This window comes from Lipotes vexillifer, unplaced genomic scaffold (genome assembly GCF_000442215.2).
Source record: "Lipotes vexillifer unplaced genomic scaffold, Lipotes_vexillifer_v1.1 scaffold138, whole genome shotgun sequence".
In the NCBI taxonomy this organism is placed as follows: Eukaryota; Metazoa; Chordata; class Mammalia; order Artiodactyla; family Lipotidae; genus Lipotes; species Lipotes vexillifer.
The window spans coordinates 2,073,218-2,085,284 of record NW_006797971.1 but is presented as its reverse complement, the minus strand read 5'-3'; the positions used below and the strand labels follow the sequence as shown (position 1 = coordinate 2,085,284).

Here is a 12,067-nt window from a genome sequence, read left to right as displayed (position 1 = left end):
GGGAAAAAAAGTTTTCTTAAAGCAATGAGGTTTTCTCCATTGAAGTTTTACCTTTCAGTGTATTCTTTTTTTTATTTTATTTTATTTTTTTTTTGCGGTTTGTGGGCCTCTCACTGTTGTGGCCTCTCCCGTCGCGGAGCACAGGCTCCGGACGCGCAGGCTCAGCGGCCATGGCTCACGGGCCCAGCCACTCCACGGCACGTGGGATTTTCCCGGACCGGGGCACGAACCCATGTCCCCTGCATCGGCAGGCGGACTCTCAACCACTGCGCCACCGGGGAAGCCCTCAGTGTATTCTTTTTTCAAGAAATCAGTGTTCTAGCAGCTACATGAATTTTTGCAAAGAACTTTCTCCCTGTGCATGCATGCATAATGTAAGGAATTTAAATATATATGTATTTTAATTACAGAATTTAAAAAGTATATTTAAAGAAATATTTAATAATAAAATTATATTTAATAAAATACTTGCAGCTGTGGTAAAATTGATCATTAAGACTCTAAGCCTCTAGAGATACACAAAAATCATTTTCTAACCTACTTTATATGGGAGGCAAAGAAAAGCTTCCATCACCAACAGTCAGTGTATAATCTCTTCATTATTATATGGAGGATTTTAATTTATAGTGATTTCTTTAAAAAGGATAATCATAAATTTAACTGAACAATATGACAGAATATACTAACCCTAGAGTTAATAGCTAAAACTCACTGGACATCTTAGGAAGAATGGGACCAAATCTACCTAAGCTTCATATTAACTATGGATAAAGTAATTATAATTCCATATTTCAGGATACATTATGCTTAAAAAAACACATTTTATTTAACATGATTCCACTTGGACAGAAAAATTCATATAAATTCATCCAAATACATAAAGTCAGAACTGAAAAGGACCTAAAATAGTACTGCTAATATATAAACGGGGTTAAGGCCAGTAAATACAAGAGAAGGCATTTCGTTGAGTTATGTAATGAAGCACTAAGAAAGAAAGTCCACCATTGCATTTTGATTTCCTGAGATAATCATTCATTTAGCATGATGTTATGTAGACTTCAATCACAGAAGAGCCCTGGTAGCCAGCACTGTTGCAGTTAATTTGCTTTATTATTCCTTCATGTATAAATGGGGAGATTGGTCAACATCTATACCATTTACTTGAAGTAAAGGTCTTCTTTTCTCATCATTGCCCCACCCTGACCCAGCTACCTGCTATGAGTAGAAAGATTTAATGGAAGAAACCTTACCTCTAACTTTTCACAGCAGGTTGCAAGAGAAAGTTGGGGGAAAAGAGAAATATGGAGGAAAGGCAAAAGGGACGCTGAGCCGGGAAACATTTTTTCTTATTGTTGGTAGTTTAACACATATTTCAAATTTTAATTTATCACTAGCAAGTATCAACCACGACTCAACATTTAGTAAATAGATCATGTGTGTGTGTGTGTGTGTGTGTGTGTGTGCATGTGTACACGCTCATTGGTTATATTCCAGTGTTCCTAATTTTTCTTTCTTTTCTCTTTCCTACCCTACTCCTTCACACACAGAGACCCTCTGTTTCTGCCTTCTCAAAGTTAATCCTATGGTCAAATTACTTGGGAAGTTTGAAATATTCATAACATCAATCTTGCGTAACTAGGACTTAGGGAAAAAAAAATCAAGATTTAGATTTTGTCAAAGGATCCTTGTCAGGCTTCACTGGTGGCGCAGTGGTTGGGAGTCCGCCTGCCGATGCAGGGGACACGGGTTCGTGCCCCGGTCCGGGAAGATCCCACATGCCATGGAGTGGCTGGGCCCGTGAGCCATGGCCGCTGAGCCTGCGCGTCCGGAGCCTGTGCTCCGTGACGGGAGAGGCCACAACAGTGAGAGGCCCGCGTACCACAAAAAAAAAAAAAAAAAAAAAAAGAGTCCTTGTCAACTATCATATGTACTGTGTCTCTACCAAGACCCTTTCCATAAGCATAGATCCTAATATAAGAAAGGCATAATGTAAGTTTATGTGGCAACAAAATCGTCTTTGATTTTCCTGCAATATTTCCATCAGGGTTTATTTTTAGTTGATATGAGTAGGCAATCTGCCTTGTTTTGAAGTTTTCTGGAACACCCTTTAACAATAAATGATTTACTCTAGAGTAGATCAAGAGCCCTCACTGTTTTTTCCCCTCTGATTGGGCTATTCAGTGATGCTTGTGAAGAGTACCATCCTGACATCTGCGCTTCAGCATTGCCCAGGAACACAAAGCAAGCATTTTATTTGAAAAAGACAACTCCAAGTGACATGAATAACCTTTTTTCTTCAATACAGAATCATTAGGAACAACCATAGCATTGTCAATCCAGACGTCCCTGTAGAGTCCACAGGCATGACACAGCCTTAACTTGGCTTTTGGTTCTGTAGCCAGAAGTTGGATTAATGTGAAAATGATAATTAGAGGAAATATTTATTTTTCTCATTTTTAAAAGACTTTCTTCCTTATAAATATTTTCCAGGAAATAAATCAGCTTGTACTTTTCACCTTTAGTAACAAATGGTTTCTTACCCAGGTATTTTCAATCAGCTATTAAATCTGGGGCTACTCAGATGCAAGCTGACAGCTGTAATTTCTTTTTGTAGAGAGCCTATTTTATGTGTCACAAGTGTTCAATACATGTTTGATAGAAGTTTATAATGTGACTATGAAAGCCAACACCCCAGATCAGAAGGCAGAATAATTCCCTGGCTGGAAACTGCCAACACTGTCATGTCAGATATTTATCTTTTCCACCTGGAGGACAACACTGAAACAGATCCATAATGAGGTTCTGACTGGTATCTGCAGGTCAGACAGGATTTCAAATGCAGCTTAGTGACTCCAGAGCCCATTCTTTTACTCTTTGCCAAACTGAGTTCCAAATGATTGACTTATTGTAGGGAACGGTGCATGAACTACTAGGACAGGGCCTAGTTATTGAAGTGCAGTCCAAAGTTGGAATTCAGCAATTAGAACGGGTTGAACAGCAAAACATCCAACAAGGCTGACTTGGTGCTGAGCGCCTAATCCAGGTGACTTTAAATTCTCCCTGACCAGGAAAAGGGTTCATCCAGAACTGGGGTGAATCTGATTCTACAGGCAGAGACTAAGTGGATTAAATAGGGGGTGAAGGAATTTGAGGGGTAAGAAGTAAGACAGTAGAAAGCAAGACAATGTGGATGGAATTTCATCTATATCGGAAAATAAGTAAGAGCTTATACTCATTAAAGGAGAATAAAAGGATAAAACTTGTCATCTTTGAATATAAAGCACCTGGCAACACATGGCATTGCCTTTTATGACATGAGAGAATGCCATATTGCATGACTAAATGAATAACATGTATATCTGGAAAGTGAATTCAGTTAAATTCCTTTAATTTCAGCAATCATTCCGTCCACAATTCCTTGGTGTGGCTGAACAATTACACAATGAAGGCTTCAAGGTATGTGATATTATTTTTTTAAGTTGTTTTCTGTCAGCATTCTATCTGCAAAAAAGAATACTGAAGAATATTAGCGAATAAAATAGCGCAAAATATAACCTCTCCACTTGAAAGATGTCTAACTTGATAGTTTCAAAACTTCAATGGAATAAACTAATTAGAAAGACTAGCTTTAAGTTTTAACACAATTACCACAAACTCAAGAAAATTTGCTGGCTAAAAACTTAGAGAGTTTTGCATACACAGAATTGGGATAAAGTTTCAATGTATTCCATATATGTTCCATTTTTCCTTTTCCTGTTTCCATACGAAGTCATAGTTTCCAGGTGTTACGGTTACAGGCAAAAATTCTTTGCCATGAATATCTCCACCCAAAGCCTGGTTCTGTAAAACAGAATGAGTCCCAAGGCTCATTGGACCTGTGGTCATGAGGGTTTGTTGGCCTAATAACAATGAATTTTCAGCCATCAATAACTCTTTATTTTTCTCCTCTACAAAAGCAGTTACAATTGAGGTTATTAAATTTTTTCTTACTGCAAATATTTTTAAAATATTTAAAGTGCCCATGACTCTAGATGCTGAGTCTAAATCTCTATTTCTGACATCATTTTGCATCTCATATTCACCAGTTTTTTCTGCTCTAGGCTATAAATGACACGTGTGTCCCAGTGGGTGTCTTTGTTCTGTGAAAACTTTCCCTGTGATACAGTAACCGACTTTTCCATCTTAAATGCAGCTTTTTGCTACGGAAGCCACATCAGACTGGCTCAATGCCAACAATGTCCCTGCCACCCCAGTGGCGTGGCCGTCTCAAGAAGGACAGAATCCCAGCCTCTCTTCCATCAGAAAGTAAGAACTGGGCAGAATATTCTGAGATAGCAAAACAGATGAAGGATTAATTTTGGGAACTATTGTGATGTAAATATATCACCTTACCCTATTGCAAGTCTTCTAAAAGTCTTCTTAGTCATCCAATTTAAAATGACGAAATTGGTGAACGATAGTAAAGCTTCCTTCTCGTGAACTTTGCTATTACTACAAAACACATAATTCCATATATGTACATGGTGATATGTAGCATCTCTCAAAATGTCTCCTAGTAAGTATCCATTCCTTGACTGACACCAAGATCTCAGTTATGAGAATCATGGGCATGAAGAATGTAATGCAGCACTCTGTATTTTATGTCAAACTTATATTGTGTATATCAAGAATGCTCAGCTGCATTTCACTGAGGTTGTACATCAATGAATCAGTCAATTTACTGAGGACTTGCAGCATGCAGGACACTAGGGGGAGTGCTATGGTAATGTCATCTATTGTATTACCTAATTTGCCATTCTTTGATCAGGTTGGTTGTTATGCCTTAGGCTATGTCATCATTAGGTTTTTTGGTTTTTTTTTTTTAACATCTTTATTGGCGTATAATTGCTTTACAGTGGTGTGTTAGTTTCTGCTTTATAACAAAGTGAATCAGCTATACATATACATATATCCCCATATCTCCTTCCTCTTGCGTCTCCCTCCCACCCTCCCTATCCCACCCCTCTAGGTGGTCACAAAACACCCAGCTGATCTCCCTGTGCTATACAGCTGCTTCTCACTAGATATCTATTTTATATTTGGTAGCATATATAAGTCCATGCCACTCTCTCACTTCATCCCACCTTAGCCTTCCCCCTCCCCATGTCCTCAAGTCCATTCTCTATATCTGCATCTTTATTCCTGTCCTGCCCTAGGTTCATCAGAACCTTTTTTTTTTTTTGATTCCATATATATGTGTTAGCATACGGTATTTATTTTCATCTTTCTGACTTACTTCACTCTGTATGACAGACTCTAGGTCTATCCACTTCACTACAAATAACTCAATTTCTTTTCTTTTTATGGCTCAGTAATATTCCATTGTGTGTGTGTGTGTCAATAGATAGATAGATAGATAGATAGATAGATAGATATAGATAGATAGATAGATAGATATGCCACATCTTCTTTATCCATTCATCTGTCGATGGACACTGAGGTTGCTTCCGTGTCCTGGCTATTGTAAATAGAGCTGAAATGAACATTGTGGTGCATGACTCTTTTTGAATTATGGTTTTCTCGGGTGTATATACCCAGTAGTGAGATTGCTGGGTCATATGGTAGTCATATTTTTAGTTTTTTAAGGAACCTCCGTACTGTTCTCCATAGTGGCTGTATCAATTTACATTCCCACCAACAGTGCAAGAGGGTTCCCCTTTCTCCACACCCTGTCCAGCATTAATTGTTTGTAGATTTTTTGTTGATGGCCATTCTGACTGGTGTGAGGTGATACCTCATTGTAGTTTTGATTTGCATTTCTCTAATGATTAATGATGTTGAGCATTCTTTCATGTGTTTGTTGGCAATCTGTATATCTTCTTTGGAGAAATGTCTATTTAGGTCTTCTGCCCATGTTTGGATTGGGTTGTTTTTTTTTGTTATTGAGCTGCATGAGCTGCTTGTAAATTTTGGAGATTAATCCTTTGTCAGTTGTTTCATTTGCAAATATTTTCTCCAATTCTGAGGGTTGTCTTTTCATCTTGTTTATGGTTTCCTTTGCTGTGCAACAGCTTTTAAGTTTCATTAGGTCCCATTTGTTTATTTTTGTTTTTATTTCCATTTCTCTAGGAGGTGGGTCAAAAAGGATCTTGCTGTGATTTATGTCATAGAGAGTTCTGCCTATGTTTTCCTCTAAGAGTTTAGAGTGTCTGGCGTTACATTTAGGTCTTTAATCCATTTTGAGTTTATTTTTGTGTATGGTGTTAGGGAGTGTTCTAATTTAATTATTTTACATGTAGCTGTCCAGTTTTCCCAGCACCACTTTTTGAAGAGGCTGTCTTTTCTCCATTGTATATTCTGTGCTCCTTTATCAAAGATATGCTGACCATAGGTGTGTGGGTTTATATCTGGGCTTTCTATCCTGTCCCATTGATCTATATTTCTGTTTTCGTGCCAGTACCATGCTATCTTGATTACTGTAGCTTTGTAGGGTAGTCTGAAGCCAGGGACCCTGATTCCTCCAGCACCGTGTTTCTTTCTCAATATTGCTTTGGCTATTCGGGGTCTTTTGTTTTTCTGTACAAATTGTGAAATTTTTTGTTCTAGTTCTGTGAAAAATTCCAGTGGTAGTTTGATAGTGATTGCATCGAATCTGTAGAATGCTTTGGATAGTATAGTCATTTTCACAATGTTGATTCTTCCAATCCAAGAACATGGTATATCTCTCCATCTGTTTATATCATCTTTAATTTCTTTCATCAGTGTCATGGTTTTCTGCATACAGAAACCATGTCTTTTGTCTCCTTAGGTAGGTTTATTCCTAGGTATTTTATTCTTTTTGTTGCAGTGGTAAATGGGAGTGTTTCCTTAATTTTTCTTTCAGATTTTTCATCATTAGTGTATAGGAATGCAAGAGATTTCTGTACATTAATTTTGAATCCTGCTAACTTTACCAAATTCATTGATTAGCTCTAGTAGTTTTCTGGTAGCGTCTTTAGGATTCTGTACCTCACTAGGTTTTGTAAGACATTTATTTCAGCACACTACGTGAGCCTTCAGGAACACCATTACATTAACACTTATGGAGCTATGTGGCACGGGTACATGGGAGATAATTCTCAGGTGCTACAGGATGTTACAGCCTACTGAATGGCTAAGTCATACCAAATTCTATGTGATATACTATTTGATAGGGCTCTTAAGAAAGTAACCTAAAATTATTATCAAATTAATAAAAGAATGGCACATTGTTCTGACTTTAGTAGACTGCTAATGATGCTATATGCCCTCCTTTGGGCTTTGTAAAACAATACTTCATGCTTTTGACTTTTTGATTAAATGTTTCCTAGTGTGTGTAGTAGCCCAGCAACAGAATGTGAAATGTTTTCATTTAAAATCAGGCGACCTATATTTCCACACCATCAGCTAAGGCACTGGGAAACAGGCAATGAAGTAAAGTTGATCTGAGGGGGGAGTATGGGGGCTGCATGGCCTTCAGTGCTGGAGGAACCACCTCCTGTAAAATAAATAATTGTCTATCAAATTACTAATTCTTGCTATGGATAGATAGCATTTTAAAGAGAAACAAATATTTCCATTCGATTAGTTAGGCATTCACCAGAATTCTTTCAAGAACACAACAAAAATTTATAACCCCCAAATGTGTGTAATTTGTACATCTGCTTAGGAATAAAGGAGGGCAGGTGTCAATCAACTCACTATGGCATGGACTTGAATGGTTAAGAGAGTAATTTACATTAGTATTTTAAAAAACTAATTACAAAATATACATAGTCTCCTGCAAACTTGTGTTTATTTTGTTTATTCCTCCAGGTTGATTAGAGACGGCAGCATTGACTTGGTGATTAACCTCCCCAATAACAACACTAAATTTGTCCATGATAATTATGTGATTCGGAGGACAGCTGTTGACAGTGGAATTGCTCTCCTCACTAATTTCCAAGTATGTTCTTTTTCTCAAAGATAGCCTGCCTGAGGATTTTTATTTCTGGGCCTCCCTTAAGAGTGCACATCTCCTTCTCCCTTTCTTGTAACTTTCGGAATGGAGAAGAATTTCTAAATAGAATCTAAAATAATGGTCTATTTTGGTAGGTCATGGCCTGTCTGAGACAGTTGGTGATCAAGGAGTTGAGATAATCAGAAGCCATGGATAGCCATGGTTCTCTCATTACCCGTACAATTATCCTTTAAATAACATGTGTGGTGTGGCATGGAATAAAGATACACAATTTTATTCCATCGTGTTTAAATGAGAGCCACCGCATAGAAGCAACAGGTTAATGATCATTGAAGATCCAGATATAGTGCAAGCACTTGTCCAATTCACAGGAAATGATTGCAGGAGGTATGTTCCCTTCTACTTGGACATGACCCACCAAATTTATCACAGGGAGAAGAAATGTTTGTCAAGACTCGTTAACTTTCTGCCCATTTTATTTTTTTCCCCCTCAGTCAGTTTTAATCCCCATGGGGGGTGGGGGGAAATAAGCTTATTCATGTTGAGGTCTGAGATACAGGAGAAAGTCCCCGTTAAATAAAAATGTTTGTGTCTTCCATCTCCTGCCCCTTTGAAAATTGGGAACAGAAACTGTGACTTCTCGCTCCTGCTTCATTAAACATTCGCTTTCATTTCATATGCATTGCTAAGGTTCCTACCCTCATATTTTCAGGTGACCAAACTTTTTGCGGAAGCTGTGAAGAAATCTCGCAATGTGGACGCCAAGAGTCTCTTCCACTACAGGCAGTACGGTGCTGGGAAAGCGGCATAGAGAAACGGATGCCCCATCTCCATTCTTAAATCAACCTAATCCATTTTTATATCTAAAGAAACTGATTCACAACTTTCTTTCCCAGAGACGAATATTGATATCAAGGTTTATTTCAGTTTACTTAGTTATGCCTTAATATTCTCGTCTTTCACAATTAAATTGTTGTCAGTCACTTTTTAAAAACCTTACTTAGAGAGTCCTTCCTGAGTAAGTGTTCTTCACGAGAATTCCTTCATTTACTAATGCCTGATTTTTGGTGGGCTAAGCTTACCTACATGCTTCTTTGCAGCTAACATTTTATGGTGCTGATTAACGATGATCAAGGTCGAAAAAGTTGCTGCTCTATCTTCTGAACTCTTTCTATATATACTTTACGGACACTGTTTTCATTGTTTTTAAATACCATCTGCCATACTCAGGACACTTTAACAAAGGCAGAATACTATAAAAATGGTTAAAATGAAGCATAGATTTAATTTATGAACTCCTCCATCATGATGTTTGTGTACCGCTTCTTTTTAATCATCATTCTCTCTGGCTTAACCAGGAATATCCTTATCCCCTCCCACAGTGCTGAATTTGAGAAGTGTGACAGAGGTCTTTAAAGTATGGATTTCTTTAAAGGACACTGGTTTGCAGTTTTGTGTTTTGTAGGATGTCAGCAGATGGTGGGTACCGCTGAGGTGGTTTATTCTTGTTTTCCTTTGGATTTGTAACCTGAGCCAAGTGAAATCTTCAGATTTATGCCATCTCTGCACCCCTCCTCCTTCCTGCCAATTTTGGAATAACTTGGAAGTTATGTTCATTCCCTTCAGATTATAGATTCTGTTGATCTACTGAGTCCCACTCTGCGATGAGCGTTTTACACATTTTAAGCACAAGGTCCTTGTTCCTTCTGCATATAAGAAAAGTCCTTCCTACAGGCAGCCTTTGTCACTTTTAAACTTTTTGTGTTATTACAAGCGCTCTAATTGTGAACTTTTAAATAAAATACTATCAACAGACAAGACAGTTGTATTCTTGCTATTATGTGTTCATTTATTTTTACATTGATAAACAAAATCTGTTCATTTCTCTGATGAAACAGGGTTTTGGGCCAAGATTATATCTTTTTTTCTTTTTCTATTCAAAGCCCTATAGGATATGAACAAATTAATATTAAAATTAATGAAGCTTAAACTGTTACATTTCTCTTTTTTTCTCCTCCCATCCCTTGCTTATAAATCTCATTAAAAATTTATTATCTTTTTATGTAGTTATATACTACCCTTGATCTGGATCCTTTCAAACATACAGCTATAATCACACACTGACTAATGATTGCCACACATATATAACAAACTAAACTTTTAAAAAACCTAAACTAATATATAATAAACTAAACTTTTAAAAAACCTCTTGCATAACACAGAGAAAAGCACTTGAACCCAGTCGGAGGCTGATCCATGTCGTCTGAAACATAGTGCCAATGGCCACGGTGATACCATATCCCAGAAATACCACCTAAAACGTGGCTTTGTGAAATTTCTAAGATAATGAGGACATAATAGCTTTTATCCTTTCCCTTGATATAGATCTACATGAAGGCTTTTAAAATTTATTTTCCCCTTCTTTCCCTCTTGTTATCATTGTGGTTGAGACCGACCTTCCTTCTTTTTTTTTTGCGGTACGCGGGCCTCTCACTGTTGTGGAGCACAGGCTCCGGAAGCACAGACTCAGCGTCCATGGCTCACGGGCCCAGCCGCTCCGCGGCATGTGGGATCTTCCCGGACTGGGGCACGAACCCGTGTCCCCTGCATCGGCAGGTGAACTCTCAACTACTGCGCCACCAGGGAAGCCCAAGACCTTCCTTACTTCTTCCCCATAATATTATATTAATATACTCCCTGGTCATCGATTCATTCACCTAAAAATATTTAATGAGTTTCTTCAAGTTTTAGTGTAGAATATACTATGATCCCTCCTATACCTATTATTCTAGTACTTTTCTGATGCTGTATTACTTTGCACCATCACACCACCAGCACAACCATAATAAGTAACTAACATTATGGAGTATCTGCTATTCCTCAGGTAGTTCTAAGTCCTTTACATGAGTTAACCCATTTAATCCTCAAAATATCCCTATGAGTAGGTGCTGTCATCTCCATATTATAAATAAACCGAAGCACCAGAAGTTAAGTAACATGCCCAGGGTCACACAAAATGCAGTTTCATTTTTTTATATCTTGTATTTTAATGAAGACAGACATGTTAAAAAAATCATTTCTCACAGTGAAGAAAATACTTGCTTGCAGAGATCAGGAAAAGGCTTTTCTGGGGAGATGATCTCAGGTGTTGTCTTGTACAGTGTGTTGTAGTTCTCCAGGTAGACTAGAGGATAAGCACACTCATTTGAGGAAATTACAAGCAGCCTGGTATAACTGGAGCTCAAGGCATGTGTGGAGAGAAAGAGCTATGGGGAGAGGTTGAGAATGAATTCTTAGTTATGCGTGTTTAAACCACATAGACATTTTAAAACTTTTTATTTGGAAAGAATTTTGCACTTAAAAATTTTCAAAAAATAAAAATAGCACACCTTTTACCCAGATTTACCTATTGGTAATATTTTACCCCATTTGATTTAGTATTGCTTTCTCTATCTATCCTCTATCAATCATCTATCTATCATGTATCTATCTATCTATCTAAATACACATATGTATATATACACTCAGAGGAAGAGAAAAATTACACTTTGACCAAAAGTAAGCAGTTAGTGACCAATTTAGAAAAGTAACTCATAATTAGAAACAAAAGAACTGCTTGCTGAAAGTACCAAAAGGTCAAAGTAATAGTTAAGTTTTGTGTCATGGAAATTTTGTAAAGGCTCTCAATTTTTATATTAATTTGAAGAAGCTATTTGTAAAATACAATAAAATGAGAAGAGTAGTAATAATTAATCAAGCAGTACTGTTTCTAAATAATCCCTATATTTTTTGTTCCTGAAATAAAGGGTTTTGGGGAAACGGAAGATGATACACACTCTCTCCAAGGTGCTGAAAATGAAATTATATTAATTTTTGTTTTTGTTACCTTTGGGTTTCCTAATGTTCCAAACTTTAAGAAGAACTAGACACAAATAAATAATGCATTCAATAGTTTGGTTGGAGGAGGGAAATGCAAGAAAATGAAAGCAGATTTGTGTTCAGATTTGACAAGGCTTTGTCCTTTTGGAACATTTGTACTCTTTTATATAAACAGGTTAACACATTTTAAAACCTCTGAATCTGTTATATATCACCAGTGCAGACAACATA

At 37.3% G+C, this 12,067-nt stretch overlaps 2 protein-coding genes across 2 annotated transcripts in view; both read left to right on the top strand.

Annotated features, from left to right (window-relative positions):
- Positions 1 to 8,768, top strand: part of CPS1 (carbamoyl-phosphate synthase 1) — a 145,770-nt gene extending 137,002 nt beyond the window's left edge. The window contains exons 35-38 of the mRNA XM_007470013.1: positions 3,397 to 3,456; positions 4,193 to 4,305; positions 7,813 to 7,942; positions 8,670 to 8,768. Of these exons, the coding sequence (XP_007470075.1) occupies positions 3,397 to 3,456; positions 4,193 to 4,305; positions 7,813 to 7,942; positions 8,670 to 8,768 (402 nt within the window). The remainder of the gene's footprint in view (positions 1 to 3,396; positions 3,457 to 4,192; positions 4,306 to 7,812; positions 7,943 to 8,669) is intronic.
- Positions 8,769 to 9,423: 655 nt separating this feature from the next.
- LOC103081924 (synaptotagmin-like protein 3) overlaps positions 9,424 to 12,067 on the top strand; it is a 33,355-nt gene continuing 30,711 nt past the window's right edge. The window contains 1 exon segment of the mRNA XM_082931481.1: positions 9,424 to 9,436. Within this exon segment, the coding sequence (XP_082787607.1) occupies positions 9,424 to 9,436 (13 nt within the window).